Genomic DNA, 19,795 nt, shown 5'->3' with positions numbered 1-19,795 from the left:
GGTTCACCAGGTTCCCACAGGAAAAACAGAGTTAATTAGGAAATGATTACAGAAATAAAATATTTCAGGAATAGAGAAAAACAAGTGCAAAGGTACAGAGACCAAATTACCATAAAAAATTATCCTAAAAACAAGGCCAACAATAAAGAAAAATCAAAACAAAAATATGCATATGGTATATCAAAGCTTATGCATATCATATTTTTAAAATTTTATATATCATATAGAAAAATGCAAAGTCTTTAAAAGTGCCCAATATTGATGGTGATATATTTGATTGGCATCCTATTGTATAAAATAGAATTAGCATTAATTGTTATTTAATAATATAGATTCAGATATTAGAAGAAACCAATATGAAGATCAAAATTCAGGTATTAATTTGTATTTAAGAAGTAATAGTAGAAAAATCATAAAGGAATATCTGAACACCTTATTGAGACTGTAAAAAATAAAACAAATAATAAACAGGAGAAAGATTTCAACAAAGATGCCACAGTGTGACTCTTTTAAAATGCAAATCATTTATAGAACTTATAATTTATAATGTTACAAAATACAAAATAGTTTCAACTTATGACTAATCATATATAGAGAGACCGCTTAAAAGAAAGACCATTTAAAAAATAGTTTATGATATGGAATCAATTGCTAAATTTTAGTTGACCAATATACTTTTCTATGATGTCTGCCGCTAAAATTTAAACAAATACTACTCACCTTTCTGTTCACGTAAGAGCTCTGTGTAAAAACAAATATATAATAAAGAATTCAACAAAGTATATATGGAAGAATTTCTAAAGAAACAGACTTTACTCAAATCTTTCAACATCTGACTTGGTAAAATATTAGGCAAGTAGGTGAAAATTAAAAGCTAGAGAAGAAAAATCCAAAAAATAAAAAAGAAGGCATTGTGTACATTATCTCAAATAGATAATTTCTAAGAGACTGCATAGTATCATGAAATATGCTCATAACTCCATCATCTACGGTCTCCTTTCTCCAAGAACTAAGTCAGTCCATTCTGTTCCATCTGTTGATTGTGTGGATGTCATCCTAGAATATTTCCCAAGCAAAGTTCATCCAGATTACACATGGGGTTTGAACTACAAGAGAGTGGGACAAGATCAGTGAGCCTTTGAGAGGAGAATATATCCAGAGCCAGAAACAACCTGAAACAGCTAATTAGTCTTTATTGCTCATCCCAAGAAGAAATCCTGGGCATTGAAAGACATAATTTTCCTCTAATGCTTCATCTAGGAGCATAGTCTGATGATAATACAAACAGCAATTTCTACTTTGGAAACTGGTGTGTGGTACATGAGGAAAATTTTTTAAATTTGAGTGGGTCAGAATAGGTAAGAAAGAATCCTCAAGACATGAGGAAATTTTGAAAATGCAGAAGAGAAAAAAAAATGTTTTCCAAGTACATTTTACACAAGCTTCCTTTTCTCAATTCCAGTGAAAGTGGGTTAGCAAGTAAACATGCACTTCAAACAAGCAACAAAAAGTGAGAATAGCTAACATTAGTAGAGATTTGGATAGTAGACAAGGCTGTGTTGTGCATTGAAATGTAGCACCCTGTACCTTTTCAGTATATCTGGTAGATTTAACTGCAGACCTTCCTTTAGTATTTTCCTCAAGTATTACCCAGTTTCTCCTCTCTGTAGAATCAAAGCAACATTTGCAAACTTCAAGGGATTAGACACAGCATGACCTAACAGAGCTCATGGACACTGGAACAACCTAATTAAGAAAAAATGAGGGGCGCCTGGGTGTCTCAGTCGGTTGAGCATCCAATTTCGGCTCAGGTCATGATCTTGCGGTTTGTGAGTTCGAGCCCCGCGTCAGGCCCTGTGCTGACGGCTTGGAGCCTGGAGCCTGCTTCAGATTCTGTGTCTCCTCCTCTCTCTGCCTCTCACCTGCTCATGCTCTGTCTCTCTCTGTCTCTCAATAATAAAGTAAAAACCTTTAATTTTTTTTTAAAAAAGAAAAAAATGAAAGGAAATGCACAATCCCAAATTCCAAAGTGGTATTTATATACTTATATCTTTACCAAGTGTTTTTCTCTTAAAACTTTCCTTCAAAAAAGGCCTGACTTTTTATACTGTGATCAATATGATATACACAAGGAAGTAATGAATGACTTACCATATTCTTTCCGGAGTTTACCTTTAAGAGGAAATACACAAATTAGTTAGAGTGAAACTAAAAATTCTGAGAGTTCACTGCTCTGTGAAGGTGATGCAGTTTATTACAGATGGAGGTTGGAAACTATATTTTGTATCTGTGAGCCATGTGTTGTGCAGCTGGATAACAAGCAAATACAAGTTTCATCCTCATAGAGCTTATTCACAGAGTTTTGAGAACCTGTACTATGATTCAGAGAGGTCTGAGTCATGACCCTCTAACACTGCTCAGGATGATATTCCCTCGAGAATAGTGGACCTGTTGGGTATTTAGTAGTTCTGAGCTGTCTTACATTAAAATATTCCCAAAGGACAACACTGTAACAAGTATTGCCAAATGCTTTTAAAATTTTTCAAACTGTTTGAATAAATCTCTTTCTGACACTATTAACTACATTTATGACAGTTGGAGGAGGTCATTCAAAGAGAATGAGAGTAAAGTATGTATCTCCAAAATCATATCTCTATGCTTAGGAGAGTGCAAAATGTTATTATCTTAAACCCTTGTTCACACAGCAAGATTTTTTTTTAACTGAAGCATAATTGACCGGATATACTTTATTAGTTTCCACTACCAAAAGGTAATGATTGAATATTTATGTTTTATGAAATCATGAGTAAATTGAGTCTAGTTATTATTGACCACCATACAAATATAATAGAATAGTATTGACTATATTCCCTGTGCTGTACATTATATACCCGTTTTTTATTTTATTTTTTACTTCTTTTTTTTAATATGAAATTTATTGTCAAATTTGTTTCCATACAACACCCAGTGGTCATCCCAACAGGTACCCTCCTCAATACCCATCACTCACCCTCCCCTCCCTCCCACCCCCCATCAAACCCTCAGTTTGTTCTCAGTTTTTAAGTCTCTTACGTTTTGGGTCCCTCCCTCTCTAACTTTTTTTTTTCCTTCCCCTCCCCCATGGTAAGTGAAATAAGTCATACAGAGAAAGACAGATACCATATGTTTTCACTCTTATGTGGATCCTGAGAAACTATACCCGTTTTCTAAATATATTTTGTTACTGAAAGATAGCACCTGTTATTTCCCTTTACTCATTTCATTTATTCCCTCACCAATATCCTCTATAACAACCATCAGCTATTCTCTGCATCTAAAACCACAGTTTGTTTTGTTCTGTTCCTTAGTTTGTTTTAATTTTTATTTGTATTAAAAAAATAATGTTTATTTATTTTTGAGAGTGAGAGAGAGAGACAGAGAGCACAAGTGTGGGAGGGGAGGAGAAAGAGAGGGAGATACAGAATCCAAAGAAGACTCCAGGCTCTGAGATGTCAGTACAGAACCCAAACTAGGGCTTGGGCTCACAAACCACGAGATTATGACCTGAGCAGAAGTCAGACGTTCAATCAACTGAGCCACCCAGGTGTCTCTGTTTTGAGTTTTAGATTCCACATGCAAAAGAAATCATATGGTATTTGGCTTGCTTCATCTGAACTATTTCACTTAGCATAGTACTATCTAGGTACATCCATATTGTCTCAAATGGCAATATCTCATTCTTTCTTAATTCATTTTTATGGCTAAGTAATATTTCATTATATACATATAAACATATATATATATATATATATATATATATATACACACACACACACTATGTTTTATTTATCCATTCAACAATCATTGGACATTTATGTTTCTTCCATATCTTGGCTATGTAAATAATGCTGTAATAAACATAGAAATGCTTTTTAAATTTGTGTTTTTAATTTTTAGATAATTACCTTGTACTGGAATTACTGGATAATGTGATAATTCAATTTTATTTATTTTGAATATCCTCACGCAGTTTTCAATAATGGCTGCACCAATTTATATTCCCACCAACAGTTCACATTATCCCCTTTCCACATATTTACGATTTGTTGTTTCCTGTCCTTTTGATATTAGTCATGGTGATAGATGTGAGATTATATATTACTGTGGCTTTGATATATATTTTCTTAATGGTTAGTGATGTTTAGCATATTTTCCTATAACCATTGTATATCTGTACGTCTTTTTTGAAAAGTCCAGTCAGATCTTTGCCCATTTTTAAATTGGGTTGCTTGAGTTTTTGATATTGAATTGTATGAGTTTGTTATATATTTTCATAGTGAATCCCTTATTAGATACATAATTTGAAAGTATCTATTCCCATTAAGTGGGTTGTGTTTTCATTTTGTTAATAGTTACATTGGCTGTGAAAAAAAAAATTGTTTGATATGGTCCTAATAGTTTGTTTTTGTTTTTGCTCTCCTTGCCTGAGGAACCAGATTCAAGTAAATATTGCTCAGACTTTTGCCAAAGAACTCACTGCTTATGTTTTCTTCTAAGACTTTTATGGTTTAGATATTACATTTATGTCTTCCCACCCATTATCAATTTACTTTTGTTTATGGTGTGAAAGTTGTCAAATTTCATTCTTTTGCAAGTATCTTTTTAGTTTTCTCAACATCATTTATTGAATGGATAGTTTCCCCATTGTATATTCTTGCCTCTTTTGTCACTGAATAATTGTCCATATAAGTGAGTACTTATTTGGGGGCTATTCTGTTGTGCTCATGTATCTATTTATCCACATTTGTGCCAATAAAGTACCGTTCTCATTATTATAGCTTTACAGTACATTATGGTATCCAGAAGGGTGATACCATGAGCTTTTCCTTCCTTTTCAAGGTTTCCTGCTTCAGAGCTAAGATGATTGCATAGTAGGAGAACTTTAGGCTTTTCTCATTACTTAAACAAAACTAGATGGCTGTCAAGTCATTCTGAATACCTATGAAATTGACCTGAAGACTGACAGAACAACTTCACAACTAGAGGGAGAGAAAAGGCGACATTGAGGAAAGTAGGAAATGCAGAGACATGGTTTGGGGGAGACATGGATCCTGGGCACTGTGGAAGGGAGGGACCCCTGGTTTCAGAGAAAGACGAGAGAGAGAGAGAGACAGAGACAGAGACAAAGACAAAGACAGAGAGAGAGAGAGAGAGAGGATTATGCAGGGGAATGCACAAGGAGGACACTTCCTCAAAGCCATTGACTGGGAATAACAAAGGAGCTTATTTCCTAGAATTTTTTTTTTATCCAATAGGGCTTAAAGCCTGGAGTTTTTAACGTCAGGGGGCTTAACTGGGATACAAAACAAAAAGTACTGTCCTACTCCTGTGGAGAAGGCAGGCAAACACCACAAGGGCAGGTGGCTTGGCTGGAGGAATGCTTGGGGAACACAGGTAGGGATTGTTATTCTTCTTGGAGCACTTGAGTGACAGGTGGCATTCATAGGGACCCCTCTACAGGGACAAAAGTGTCAGAATGTTCCACTTCCCTCCCACACCATTGATAATAATTACAAAGCCTTCTGTCAAAGGCAGCTCAACCCTGACACTGTCTTCCTGGCCTGTGATTGCCCTTATCAGCAAAACCTGCATCAGTCTCAGTGAGATGAGATCCTCTTCCAGAAGACCAGTGCAGCCCCTGCCCAAACCATGTCCCTAAAGTCTGTTGTTTTCAAAGTTGGAAGCCTTTACTGGAATGGACCCTGCAATGCTCATTGCTAGAAGACAGGCAAACTACCTAGGGACAGACAGCATGGAAATGGGAATCTGAAAAACACAGGGAGCACACAGAGGGGAGATTATTCACTCTTCAGTGAGTGCTTCTCTGAGAGCAGCAGACACAAGAACCCCTCACTGGAAACAAAGGAGTTGGTTGGTGATATCTGTCTCCCTCACCACTCAGTATAAACACAGAACAACCTTTAGTAAATACACAGTGCTGAGACTGGCTGCCTACCTTGCTTACACCAAGTCTCACACCCCTGTGCTCTGCCAATATTTCCATTCCCTGTCAAGTGTGCCTCAGTCCCAGCAAGGCAGGTTCCTTCCTCAGTGGACCGACAGAAATGCTGTCCACACCATGTCTCCCAACCACAGTGTCCTGCAAAGCTTCAGTTCTACTGGAAGTCACATCAGCTATCATATAATAAGCAGACCAGAGCATACCTAGTTAAAATTTGCCACACTCTGGCAAACAAAAACTCAAAAAGTAGGGATTGAGGGAACATACATCAAAAAAATAATGGCCATATATGAAAGACCCATAGTTAACATCATCTCACTAGAGAAAAATTGAAAGATTTTCATCTACAGTCAGGAACAAAACAGGGATATCCATTCTCATCAGTGTTATTTGACACTGAAAGTACAAGCCTCAGCAATCAGACAGTTAAAGAAATAAAAAGCATCCAAATACATAGGGAAAAAGTCAATCTTTCACTACTTGCAGATTAAATGATATAGACAACCCAAAAGACTCCATCAAAAAATTCCTAGAAATGATACAGGAATCCAATAAAACCACAGGATACACAATCAATGTACAGAAATCTTGTACAGAAGTACAATGTATAGAAATGTGCAGAAATGTTGAATTCCTAATACATCAACGATTAAGCAGCAGAAAAAGAAACTAAAGAATTGATCCTATTTATAATTGCACCAACAACCATAAGATACCTAGGAATAAACCTAACCAGAGAGGTGAATGATTTGTAATCTAAAAACTACAAAATGCTGATGAAAGATATTGAAGAAGACACAAGGAAATGGGAAAAAATTCTATGCTTATGGTTACAATGAATCCATACTGTTAAAATGCCTCAGCATTTTAGAATGCATAAGTATTCTATGTTGTAAAAAGATGTTGAGAATGGACATACTTGTCATGTTCTGAATGTGGAGGAAAAGTTTTCAGCTTTTCACCATTAAGTATAATGTTAGCTGTGGGTTCTCAAGTAATCAATCTAAACTTACTGCTAAAGGAGCTAGAAAGGGAAAGGACAACCAAAAATGCTACTGAAAATGAAGATTAGAGCAGAGGTAAATGAAATAGAGACAAAAGTTGAAAATATAAATGAAACCAAGAGCTGTTTCTTTGAAAAGTTAGACAAAATTGGTAAATTTATAGCCAGGTTTATCAAGGGAAAAAAAAGAGAGGACACAATAAATAAAATCAGATAATGGAAAAAAAACACAGCAGGTATGCAAAGATTATAAGAGAATATTATTTAAAAAAATGCCAACAAATTGGACAACCTAGAAAAAAATAGGTAAATTCCTAGAAAGATACCAAGTTCCAAAACTCGATCAGGAAAAATAGAAAATTTGAAAAGCCACTTAATAATAATAAAATTAGTAATTAATAAACTTTTAACAAACAGGAGTCCAGGACTAATGGTGTCACTGGTAAGTTCTACCAAACATCTAAAGAAGCATTAATACCTATTCTTCTGAAACTATATTAAAACATAGAATATGGAAGAAAGCATCCAAATTCTTTCTATGAGGTCAGCATTACCCTGAGACCAAGCCAAAGGTACAGAAAAACAGAACAAAACAAAATACTAAAAATAAACAAAAACAAACAAACAAAAAAAAAACAAAAAACAAAAATACAACTACAGGCTAATATCTATGATGAACATGCATGAAAATTGCCAAAAAAAATATTAGCAAAGCCAAATTCAACAATACATTAAAAAAAATCACTAACCATGATCAAGTAGTAATTATTTCAGGGATGCAAGCATGTTTTCACCATTCACATACCAATCAATGTGATTAATGTCATTAATAAGAGAAAGGATAAAAAACATATGATCATCTCACTAGAGGAAGAAAAAGCATTTGTCAAATTATGACATTCCTTCCTGATAAAAACTCTCAACAAAGTGGATTTAGAGGGAAAATATCTCAACATAATAATAGTGATATACAAAAAATTCAACCTTAACATCATACAATAGTGAAAAACTGAAATCTTTCCCTCTAAGTTTTGAATATGACAGGGATATTCAGTCTCACCACTTTTATTCCTCATAGTAGTGCTGAAAATCCTAGCTGCCACAATTAGACAATAATAATAATAATAATAATAATAATATATTCAAATTGCAATGACATAAGCAAATGGAAAAAAGTATTATGCTTACTTTTTAGAATAATTTATATATTTAAAATGTCCATCCTACCTAAAGCAACCTAAAGTTTCAGTACAAATCCAACAAAATGCCAATAACATCTTTTAAGATAACTTGAACAAATAATCCTAAAACTTTTATGGAATCACAGAAAAAAAAAAAACTTATATAACTAATGAAATCTTGATTTCAGAACAAAGATAATGGAATCACAATGGCAGATTTAATGATAGACTACAAACTGCAGTAATCAAGGCAGTATAGTACTAACACAAAAATAGACACATAGATCAATAGAATAGGATACAGAGCACAGAAATAAGCCCACATTTATATAGTCAACCTATGACAGAAGATGCAAGAATATATCATGAGAAAACAAGGTTTTTCAACAAGTGGTGTTGAGAAAACTGCACAGGTATATGTGAAAGAATGAAACTGGACCACTTTCTTACACAATACACAAAAATACAATAAATATGGATTGATGATCTAAATGTGAGACCTGAAGTCATAAAGCTTCTAAAAGAAAACAGAGGCAGTAATCTCTTGGTCATTAGTTTAGCATCATATTTATGAACATATTGCCCCAGGAAAGGAAAAATAAAAGCAAAATAAAGTACTGGGACAACACTATGGTAAAAATTCTTCAACAGAAAAGGAAGTCATCAACAAAACATAAAGGCAAATACTTGAATGAGAGAAATTTGCAAATAATATATCCAAGAAGAGGTTAATATCCAAACATGTAAAGAATTTATACAGCATGAACAATACCAAAAACAATCTGATTTAAAAATGGGCAGAGGACCTGAATAGACATTTTTTTTCTAAAGAAAACAAACACATTGTCAACATATACTTGATAATATATTCAACATTAGTAATTATAAACAATTTACAAATCAAAAACACAATAAGATTATCACCTTACACTTGTTCGAATGGCTGTTTCCAAAAAAGACAAGAAATAACATAAGATGACGAGGGAGTAGAGTAAAGGGAACTCTCAGACACTGTTGGTGGGAATGTAACCTGGTGGAGCCATTGGGGAAAACAGTATGAAGATTGTGCAAAAATTTAAAAATAGAAACACCATATGATCCATAAATCCACCACTGGGTATTTACCTCCCAAAATGAAAATGCTATTTTTTTTTAATTTGAGTTTCAAGTCTTTACTTAAATTCCAGTTAGTTGAAATACAGTGCAGTATTGGTTTCAGAAGTAGAATTTAGTCATTCATCAGTTCTATAGATACCCATTGCCCATCAAAACCAGTGCCCTCATTAATACCCATCACTCATTTAACCCATTGGTCAGCCCACCTTCCCTCCAGCAACCCTCAGTTTGTTGTCTACTCAAGAATCAGTTTTATGGTTTACGTCTCTCTCTTTTCCCTTCATATGTTCATTTGTTTTGTTTCTTAAATTCCACATTTGAATGAAATCATATGGTATGTGTCTTTCTCTGAATGACTTATTTCACCTTGCATGATAATCTCTAGCTAAATCCATGACTTCCCAAATGGCAAGATTTCATTCTTTTTTTTTATTGCTGGGTAATGTTCCATTATACACACACACACACACACAATTACACAATAATTGTGTATATTTTTTCACATGTTCATTATTGATTCATCAGTTTATGGGAATTTGAGCGCTTTTTTTTTGCAAATTTGCATAGTTTGGATATATTAGATAATGCTTCTAAACACAACAGATGCATGTACGCCTTTAAATCAGTATTTTTTGTATCCTTTGGGTAAATACTTAGTAGTGCAATTGCTGGATCTTATGGTAGTTCTATTTTTAACTTGAGGAATTTACATACTGTTTTCCAAGTGGTTCAACCAGTTTGCATTCCCATCAACAGTGTAAGGGGGTTCCCCTTTCTGTGTATCCTTGCCAACATCTGTTTTTTCCTGTGTTGTTAATTCTGGCCCTTCTCACTGGTTTGAGGTGATATTTAATTTTACTTTTGATTTGTGTTTCCTTATTGATGAGTGATATTGACCATCTTTTCTTGCTTCTCTTAGCCATTAACACCTTTTTTTAGAAAAAAGTGTATATTCATATCATTTGCCCATTTTTTAACTGTATTATTTGTTGTTTTGATGTTGAGTTTGAAAAGTTCTTCATCTATTTTGGATAATAACCCTTTACCAGATATGTCAATTGTAAATATCTCCTCCTATTCCAAATGTCTCCTTTTAGTTTGATTGTTTTCTTCACTGTGGAGAGGCTTTATCTTGGTAAATTTCTAATAGTTTGTTTTTGCTTTTGTTTTCCTTGCCTCTGGAGAAACAGCTAGTAATGGCCAATGTGAAAGAGGTTACTGCCTGTTTTCTCCTCTAGGATTTCAATGATTTCCTCACTAACATGTATGCCTCTCACCCTCTTTGAATTTACTTTTGTGTATGGTATTCAGAGTGGTCCTTTTCCTTCTTTAGCCTCTTGCTTTCAAGTTTTCCCAACATCATTTGTACAAGAGACTGTGTTCTTCACATTGGATATTCTTTCCTGTTTTGTCAAAGATAAGTTGCCCATATAGTTGTGGGCCCATTTCCGGGTTTTCTATTCTTTTCCATTGATGTATGGGTCTGTTGTAGTGCCAGTATCATATTGTCTTGATCATTACAACTTTGTAATATAACTTGAAGTCTGGAATTATGATGTCTCCAGCTTTTCTTTTCATTTTCAAGGTTGTTTTTGCTATTCCAGGTCTTCTGTGGTTCCATAAATTCTTAGAAATATTCCATTTCTCTGAAAAATGCTGGTGTATTTTGTTAGGGTTTGCATTAAATATGGCAATTTTTTTGGTAGTATAGACATTTTGACAATTTTCTATATTCAGTATCATGTTGTCTGCAAATAGTATTTGACTTCTTTGTTGCCAATTTTGATGCTTTATATGTCTTTTTGTCGTCTGATATCTCAGGCTAGAATTTCCAGTAGTATTTTTAATAACTGCTGAGAGTGGGTATCACTGTACCCATGTACAGGCGTACATGCTCCTGTATCATGGAGGAAAAACTCTCAGTTTTTCTCCATATCAGATGATATTAGCTGTGTGCCTTTTCCTTATGGCCTTTATGATGTTGCAGCATGTTCCCTCTATCTCTACTTTATTGAGGTTTATGTTTTTTTTTTTAATAATTGATGCTGTACTTTGTTAAATTCTTTTTCTGCATCCATTTAGAGGAATGTATTGTCCCTATTCTTTATTTTGTTAACGTGGTGTATCATGTTGATTGATTTTGCAAATATTGAAACACGCTTGCAGCCCAGGAATAAATCCCACTTGATCATGGTGAATAATTCTATTTCTGTACCTTAGATTCAATTTTCTACTCGAGGGATATTGTTGAGGGATATTGGCCTTTAATTTTCCCTGTTTGTGGGATTTTTATCTGGTTTTGGAATCACAATAATGCTGGCCTCATAGAATGAGTTTGGAAGTTTTCTTTCCATTTCTATTTTTTGGAACATTTTTAGAAAAATAGGTATTAAGTCTTCTGTACATTTTTGTTGAAATTCACTTGTGAAGACTCTTGCCCTGAACTGTTTTTGTTGGGGGATTTTTGATTAATGATTCTATTTTTGTTGTTGGTGGTGGTTATTGGTCTGTTCAAGTTTTCAATTTCTTTCCATTTAACTTTGGTAGTTTATATGTTTCTAGGAGTTTGTACATTTATACCAAGTTGCCCAGTTTCTTGACATATGATGTTTCATGACATTCTCTTATAATTGTATTAATGTAGTATTTGTTGTGATCTCTACTCCTTTATTTGTGATTTTATTTATTGAGGTCCTTTCTCTTTCTTTTTGATAAATCTGGCTAGGAGTTTATAAATGTTATTAGTTTTTCAACCAGATCCTTTTCCCATTCGTCTGTTCTTTTTTTCCTCATTATTTTCTCTATCATAAATTTCTGCTCTAATCTGTCTTAATTCTCTTATTCTGCTGGTTTGAGGCTTTGTTTGTTGTTGTTTACATAGCTCTTTCAGGTGTAAGCTTAGTTTTTGTATTTGAGATTTTTCTTACTTCTTGAAGGAGGCTTCTATTACTCTATATTTCCCATTTTCTACAGCTTATGCTTCATCCCAAAGCTCTTGGGCCATCTTGTTTTCATTATCATTTGTTTCTGTGTATTTTTTTTTATTTCTTCTTTAATTCCCTGGTTGATCCATCCATTCCTGAGTAAGATGTCCTTTAACCTCCATGTATTTTTGATGTTTCCATTTTTTTTTTCTTGTGGTCGATTTCAAATTTCATGACATTGTGGTCAGAAAACATATATGTTATGATCTGAAAGTTTTTTGTACTTGTTGAGGCCTGATTTGTGACAAAGTAAGTGATCTATTCTGGAAAATATCCCATGTGCACTTGAAAAACATGGTAATCTGATAGTTTTGGAAGAAATATTTTGACTATATCTGTTAAGCCCATTTGGCTCAGGGTGTCATTCAAAGCTATTGTGTCCTTGTTGATGTTCTGCTCATATTATCTTTCCATTGCTGTAAGTGAATGTTAAATTCCTCTCCTATTACTTTATTATTACCAATTAGTTCCTTTATGTTTGTTATTAATTGTTTTATAAATTGCAGTGCTCTCCTTTTGGGTGCATAAATATTTACAATTGTTAGAGTTTCTTGTTGGATAGCCTCCTTCATTATGATACAACGTCCTTCTTTATCTCATATTATAGTCTTCAATTTAAAATGTAGTATGGCCAGGGGTGCCTGGGTGGCTCAGTCGGTTGGGCATCCAACTTCAGCTCAGGTCACGATCTCATGGTTTGTGAGTTCCAGCCCTGCATCAGGCTCTGTGCTGACAGCTTGGAGCCTGGAGCCTGCTTCGGATTCTCTGTCTCTGTCTCTGTCTCTCTCTGCCCCTCCCCTGCTCATGCTCTGTCTGTCTTTCTCTCTCTCAAAAAATAAATAAATGTTAAAAAAAAAATTTTAAATGTAGTATGTCTGTTATAAATATTGCCAGTAAAGCTTTCTTTTGACATCTATTTGCATTGTAAATGTTTCTATATCCTCTCACTTTCAGTTTGCTTGTGTCTTGAGGTCTAAAATGAGTCTGTTGTAGTCAGCATAAGTGTGTCTTTTTTCTTACATATCCATTTTGACACATTGTTTTTTGATTAGACCATTTATTCAATTTACGGTGTAATTTTTTTTCAGAATAATTATTGATATATCATAATCAATGGTCTTAGTGCTGTTGTAGTGATTGTTTTGTAATTATTTTGAGAGATACTCTCTGTGTCTTTCTAGTCTTCTTCCCATTGAAAGAGTCCCCTTTCATAATTCTTGCAGGACTGGTTGAGAGTACTCTATTTGTTTCTGTTTATCTGTGAAACTCTTTATCTCTCCTATTCTGAATGATAGCCTCGCTGGATACCTTACTACTGACTGCAGATTTTTCCCATTCAGCACATTGAATATATCATGGAGCCCTTTTCTGGCCTGCCAAGTGTCTGTGGAGAAAACTGCTGCTAACCTTATTGGTCTACCTTTATGAGTTAGTGACTTCTTTTGTCTCGTTGCTTTTAAGATTTTTTCTTTATCTTTATATTTTGCAAATTTAGACACAATATGTCTTGATTTTTACCTGCTTTTGTTCGTTTTGATGGAAGTTATATGTGCATCCTGAATTTGGAAGTCTATTTCCTTCCCCAGATTGGGAAGTCTTCAACTATAATTGTCTCAGACAAACCATCTGCCACCTTGTCTCTCTCTTCTTCTGGGACTGCTATTGTAAGAATGTCATTACATTTAATGAAATCACTGATTGCATATGTCTACTTTCATGGTTCAAAATTTTCCTTCTCTCTTTTGATCAGCTTCTTTATTTTCCATAAATCTATCCCCTTTGTCACCTCTTCCTTCCTCTGCTTCTTTCATTCTTGTAGTCATTGAATCCAGTCAGTTTTGAATCTCCATTATTGCATGTTTCATTTCAGCATGATTGGTTTTAAGATCTTTTCTATTTGGGGTAATAGGCTCCCTGGTGTCTTCTATGCTTTTCTCAAGCATAAGTAGTATTCTTATAATTGTTGCTTCAAATTGCGAATCATGTATATTACCTATACCTGTTTCAAGTGGATCACTGGCTGTGACATTTCGTTGTACTTTTTTGGGGGAATGAGTTGGTCGGTCTTGACATTTTGTCTAAGTCTCTTTTCTTCTGTGTTAGGTACGTCTGTTATGTTTTGTGCTCCTGAGAGTAATGGCTTTATGAAGAGCAGGTCAAATCATGTCCAGAGACCCATGCTTCAAAATGTATCTGTGGTGTGGCACTCTGCTGCTGTTATGCATGCTGTATTCCTCAAGTTAGTCCTCTTGAGTTGCTCCTGCCAGCTGTGGGGAATGTATGGACCTTGGCCACAAATTGTCAAATTTTAAATAGGTGTCCTCTAATCTACTTGTTAATAAGGATGTGAGTCTATTGCCCTTATACTTCCCCTTATACATGAATCTTTGCAGAACTCTATGATTGGTAGAGGTGGTGCATAAGAAGGATTCTGCTGGTCCTCTGGATGGGACCTGCTTTACTAGTCCTTTGACACACTTGCCAGAGAAAAGTAGTACCAGTAGAATGCCGGACAGTGGGGCTGGGTGTAAGCAACTGAAACAGCCAATGTTGTCACTGTGCTGTTTAATGAAGTTAGTTTATGCTGCAGGACAGAGGAGGAAAATTATCACTCCAGCTCGATTGTCCCCAGAATGGGGAGTTTCTGCTGTCTGCAGTCAGGGAAGTTCTCCCAGAAGAGCAGATAATTTCCCCTTTTGTGTGATAGTTTTTTTGAGACTGCTGTTTTTACACTGTCTGTTTCTGGTTTTCCTGCCTGACTGGAGAAGCACATTGTGCTTTGTTTCTATCCTGGCCAAGCCAGCTGAGTTTTAAAATCCAAACTTTAGGGACCTGGTGTGGTGGCAACATATATAATGTTACTTAGCTTTAAAAAAATAATGAGATCATGCCATTTTCCAAAACATGCATTGTTCAAGAGGGTATTATGATAAGTGAAATAAGTCAGACAGACATGTACCATATAATTTCACTCTATGTGGAATCCAAAAATTCAAAACAAAAAACAAAAACAAAACAAAACAAAAAACAAGGAAACAAGGAAACAAAGAAAAGGCAAACTCTTAAACACAAACAATAAATTGTTGCCACACAGGTGGTGGGTGTGGACAAGGGCACAATAAAAAGGATTAAGAATGCAAACATCTACTTATAAAATAAATAAGTCACAAAAATGAAACGTTCAACCTAAAGAATATAGTCAGTAATGGTATAATAGTGTATGGTGACAGATGGTGACTATACTTATTGTGGTGAATATTGAGCAAAGCATAGAAATGTCAAATAAATATGGTGTACACCTGAAAAATTCAATAATATATGCTAAATTCAATTAAAAAAATACATTACAAAAAAAAAAAACAAAACAGTATTTTCTTTCTATATGGAAAGCTGTCTCCAGAGATGGCACTTAAACTTCTACTGTGTCTAAAATCTCCTACTTCCCAAGATACCTGTGTATATGATTAAGCCCAGAACTCACAATTCAAAATTCCTGCAATAGGGTACTACTTGTCTTCAATCTCTGACTACCCCAGATTCACATTATCTTTTCAGCTCCAGGGGCCTGTCTCCCCAAAGGCCTAGACTCATTCAGCTAGACTGTGTCCTGGGAATAGGACTAGGAATAATGTTCAATATCTACATCTTACAGTATTGCACTCATTGTAACTAAATGCAAGTACATGCATCTGTCCCAGTCCAAAGTGACAAAGAGAGTGTAATTTCAGTTTTCAAAAGTGCTCTGGTTTTTCCTAATGATTCAACACTTTTCAGTACTTAATAACTTTTTTCATTGATATTGTGATTTCTTTAATTTTTTAATGTTTATTTATTTTTGAGAGAGAGAAAGAGAGAGAGAGAGAGGAGGCGCAAATAGAGAGGGAGACACAGAATCCGAAGCAGGTTGCAGGCTCCAAGCTATCAGCACAGAGCTCGACTTGGGGCTGGAAGTCATGAACCATGAGATCATAACCTGAGTCAAAGTCGAACTCATGAACCATGATATCATGACCTAAGCCGAAGTTGGATGCTTAAACAACTGAGCCACTCAGGCACCTCGATATTGTGATTTCTTAACCAAAGCAGAAGAATGCTTACTTACCTTAGAAACAAGGCTTGGTTTACTCCTAGATATCTTACCACTTATTCTCAAATTGTAATACCAAAAGTTAAATGGCATCAATTTCCATGTAGCCTGGGAAGCTCCATGTCTTTTTCCTGGATTTGATCTGTTTCTTGTGCATTAATACTCTGTATTGCTTTAGTCCATCAGGTAATTATAAATAAAATTTAAATTATAATGTTAATGGTTCTTAATAATTTTGTAAATTATCAAGTAAATTTTGATACAGCCACATTCTTCATGGTGTGGCTCCTGGCTGCACAGCATTGGCATTTCTCATATGGGACCTTGTTAGAAATGACAATACTTGAGCCTAACACAGAAATATTGAACCAAAAATTAAGGGATGTGTCCCAGTATTATGTGCTCTCCATGGCATTCTGATCGATTCTTGGTTTTGAGAACATTTACTTTAGCTGGTCCTTAGAAATAACTTAATGAACATAACAGTACATTGTTTCTGCCCTAGTTCTCTGAAACTGACAAATCACAGCTCCTCCTTAGGGATGTTGTTAGAACAATGTTCATATATATTAAACAGTTAAATAGCCGTTACTTAAGTTCTTATCCTGGGCTCTCTTTTTTAACATGGATAAGATTAGTCCTATGGCAACTTGCCTTGCATACACAATTCCTGCAATCTTTTCTTTGGATTCATGTTGGTCAGGCACAACTTGAATTTGTGACCCTGTCCTGTAAACAAATGCTTGAACTGCTCTGAGTTAGAAGTAAACCAACTCACCATGCTTCTTCTTGAGTGAACCTAAAAGGAAAAAGAAAAAGAAAAAGAAAAACAGACAAAAATGAATTTATTAGTAGAACTTATCTATGGTGTGGTTGAGCTTCTCTTTTGGCTCACAAGAGGATACTCTATTAATCCAATTTGACATTCAGGTTTTTAGAGAGTTTCCTTCCACTGTTTGAAAGCATCATGAAGTTTTGTGTGTGCGTGTGTGTGTGTACATATATACCTATATTTTAAACCTAAAATAGTAGAATAAAGGATTAATAAAAGGGGAAATAAAGGTAAAACTTTAAAAGACTTTATTTTTTTTTTTTTACCATTTATTTATTTCTGAGAGACAGAGAGAGACAGACCATGAGCAGAGAGAGAGGGAGACAGAATCCTAAGCAGGCTCCAGGCTCAGAGTTGTCAGCACAGAGTCCGATGCGGGCTCGAACTCACAAACCGCGAGATCATGACCTGAGCCTGAGTCGGATACTTAACCGAGCCACCCAGGCGCCCCTAAAAGACTTTAAATCAATAGCCTGGGGTTAATTATTTCTAACTGCAATGCAATCATTATAGAGAAAAATACCTTATTATTTTAAATATTGTAAATATATATATATATATATATATACACACACACACACACCATATGTAAATTATATAAATATATAAGAATATATGTAGGATAGATAGATAGGAAGATAGATAGATGATAGATAAATATAATTATAAGATACCATCTGACTTCTTAATTATTATTAAGTGTATAATCTTTGGCAGTAGTACATTCCACTGTTGTGCAAATATCACCACTATTTCTGAAATATTTTTATCACCCTGCACAGAATATCTATATTAATCAGTAACTTCCCACTGTCTCAAACCTCCAACTCCCTTTAACTCTATGTCTGTTTCTATAAAATCTGATTAGTCTAGCTATTTAATATCAGTTAATCATGCAATATTTCCCTTTTTGTGTCAGGCTTATTTTACTTGGTATAATGTTTTCAAGGCTCATTCATGTTGGACTATATATCACAATATCATCCCTTGCTATGAATAATGAATAATAAATATTTCACTATTTTATGTAATATAGTTAATTTGCCCATTCATGTAATGATGAACATTTGTGTCGTTTCTATATTTTGGCTGCTATACATAATGCCACGATGAACATTGGCGTAAAAAAACTCTTCAACTCCTTGTTTTTAATTATTTGGAGGTATGTTACTAGGAATGGAATTGCTTGATCATATGGTAATTATATTTATAGTTTTTTTGAGGAACTGCCAAAAGTTTTCCACAATGGCTGCAGCATTTGAAATTCGAACCAGCAATGTCCAAGGGTTGTAATTTCTCCATATTCTCCCCAACACTTGTTATTTTCACTTTTAAAAATAATATAGCCCTCCTAAAAGGTGTGAAGTGGTATCTCATTGTGGTTTTGGTTTTCATTTCCCTAATGACTAATAGTGTTGAGCTTCTTTTCATGTACTTCTTTGCCATTTTATATCTTCTTTAGAAAAATATGTATTTTTTTTTCTATTTTCAAATTAGGGTTGTTTGTTTTGTTGTTGAATTTGTAAAGTTCTTTATATGCTCTTGAGATAAAACCCTTATTTGATATATATTTTGCAAATATTTTCTCCCATTTGGTAATTTGTCTTTTATCTCTCTTGGTAATGTCCTTTGATACAAAGTAGTTTTAAATGTCAATGAAGTTCTGAGCACCTTGCTGGCTTAGTCTGTGGAGCAGGCAGCTTGATCGTGCAGTTATATGTTTGAGCCCCACATTGGGTGTAGAGATTCCTTAAAAATAAAATCTCTAAAAAGTTAATTAAAGAAGTCAGTGAAGTTCAATTTATGTGTTTTGTTTCCCCCTTTGGTGTTTGTGCTTTTGGTGTCCTGTTTAAGAGTACAAGGTCATGACTTGCCCGTGTTATTTATTCTATACTTTTTTTTATTAATCTTTATTTCACTGATATATTTTGAGTTAGTTTTTCTATATATATGAAGCAGAGATCCAACTTCATTCTTTTGCATGTGGAAATGCAGTTATTCCAGAAACACTTGTTAAAGGGACAATATTTACACATAGAATGGACTTAGAGCTTTTGTGAAAATTCAATTTGCAATAAAGGTGTAGGTTTACTTATAGACTCTCAATTCTATTTCATTGATACAGATATGATATACATGATAAAGAGATGAAAGATAGATAGACAGAAGTTAGACAGATAGATATTTATTCAATAACCACACCTTTTTGATTACTGTAGCTTTGTAGTAAGTTTTGAAATGAGAAATTATGCTCCTTCTAACTTTGTTCTTCAGTTTCAAGATTTTTTTGTTGTTGCTATCCATGGCCTCTTGTGATCCATAAAAATTTGTATACCAGCTTCCCCACTGTAAGAAATGAACTTGGAATTTTGATAGTGATTGCATTAAGTCTGCTGATCACTTAAGTAATATTGGCATCTTAATCATACTAAATTTGCATTTTTATGAATTTGTGATTTCTTTCCATTTGAAGTCTTTAATTTCTTTCATAAATGGTCTGTAGTTTTTAGTGTGCAATTTTTTACATCCTTGTTTAATTCATTTCTCCTTGCTTAATTTTTCTAGACACTATTGTAAACAGAACTGACTTT

General features: G+C 34.4%; 1 protein-coding gene across 5 annotated transcripts in view; it reads right to left on the bottom strand.

The window, feature by feature from the left end:
• Window positions 1–19,795, bottom strand: part of LOC109259553 (butyrophilin subfamily 1 member A1-like) — a 73,977-nt gene that overhangs the window by 12,747 nt on the left and 41,435 nt on the right. For 3 of the 5 annotated variants that reach the window (XM_019437162.2, XM_019437155.2, XM_019437158.2), the window contains exons 5-7: window positions 17,151–17,171; window positions 2,152–2,172; window positions 721–741 (exon numbers count right to left, since the gene is read on the bottom strand). In XM_019437162.2, the coding sequence (XP_019292707.2) occupies window positions 721–741; window positions 2,152–2,172; window positions 17,151–17,171 (63 nt within the window). The remainder of the gene's footprint in view (window positions 1–720; window positions 742–2,151; window positions 2,173–17,150; window positions 17,172–19,795) is intronic. The other 2 variants (XM_019437156.2, XM_019437161.2) reach the window with 1 other exon arrangement.

Source organism: Panthera pardus, unplaced genomic scaffold (assembly GCF_024362965.1).
Source record: "Panthera pardus isolate Hobbes unplaced genomic scaffold, ASM2436296v1 HiC_scaffold_1, whole genome shotgun sequence".
NCBI classification, from domain to species: domain Eukaryota; kingdom Metazoa; phylum Chordata; class Mammalia; order Carnivora; family Felidae; genus Panthera; species Panthera pardus.
The sequence above is the reverse complement of the archived record's forward strand: the minus strand, read 5'-3'. Positions and strand labels throughout refer to the sequence as shown.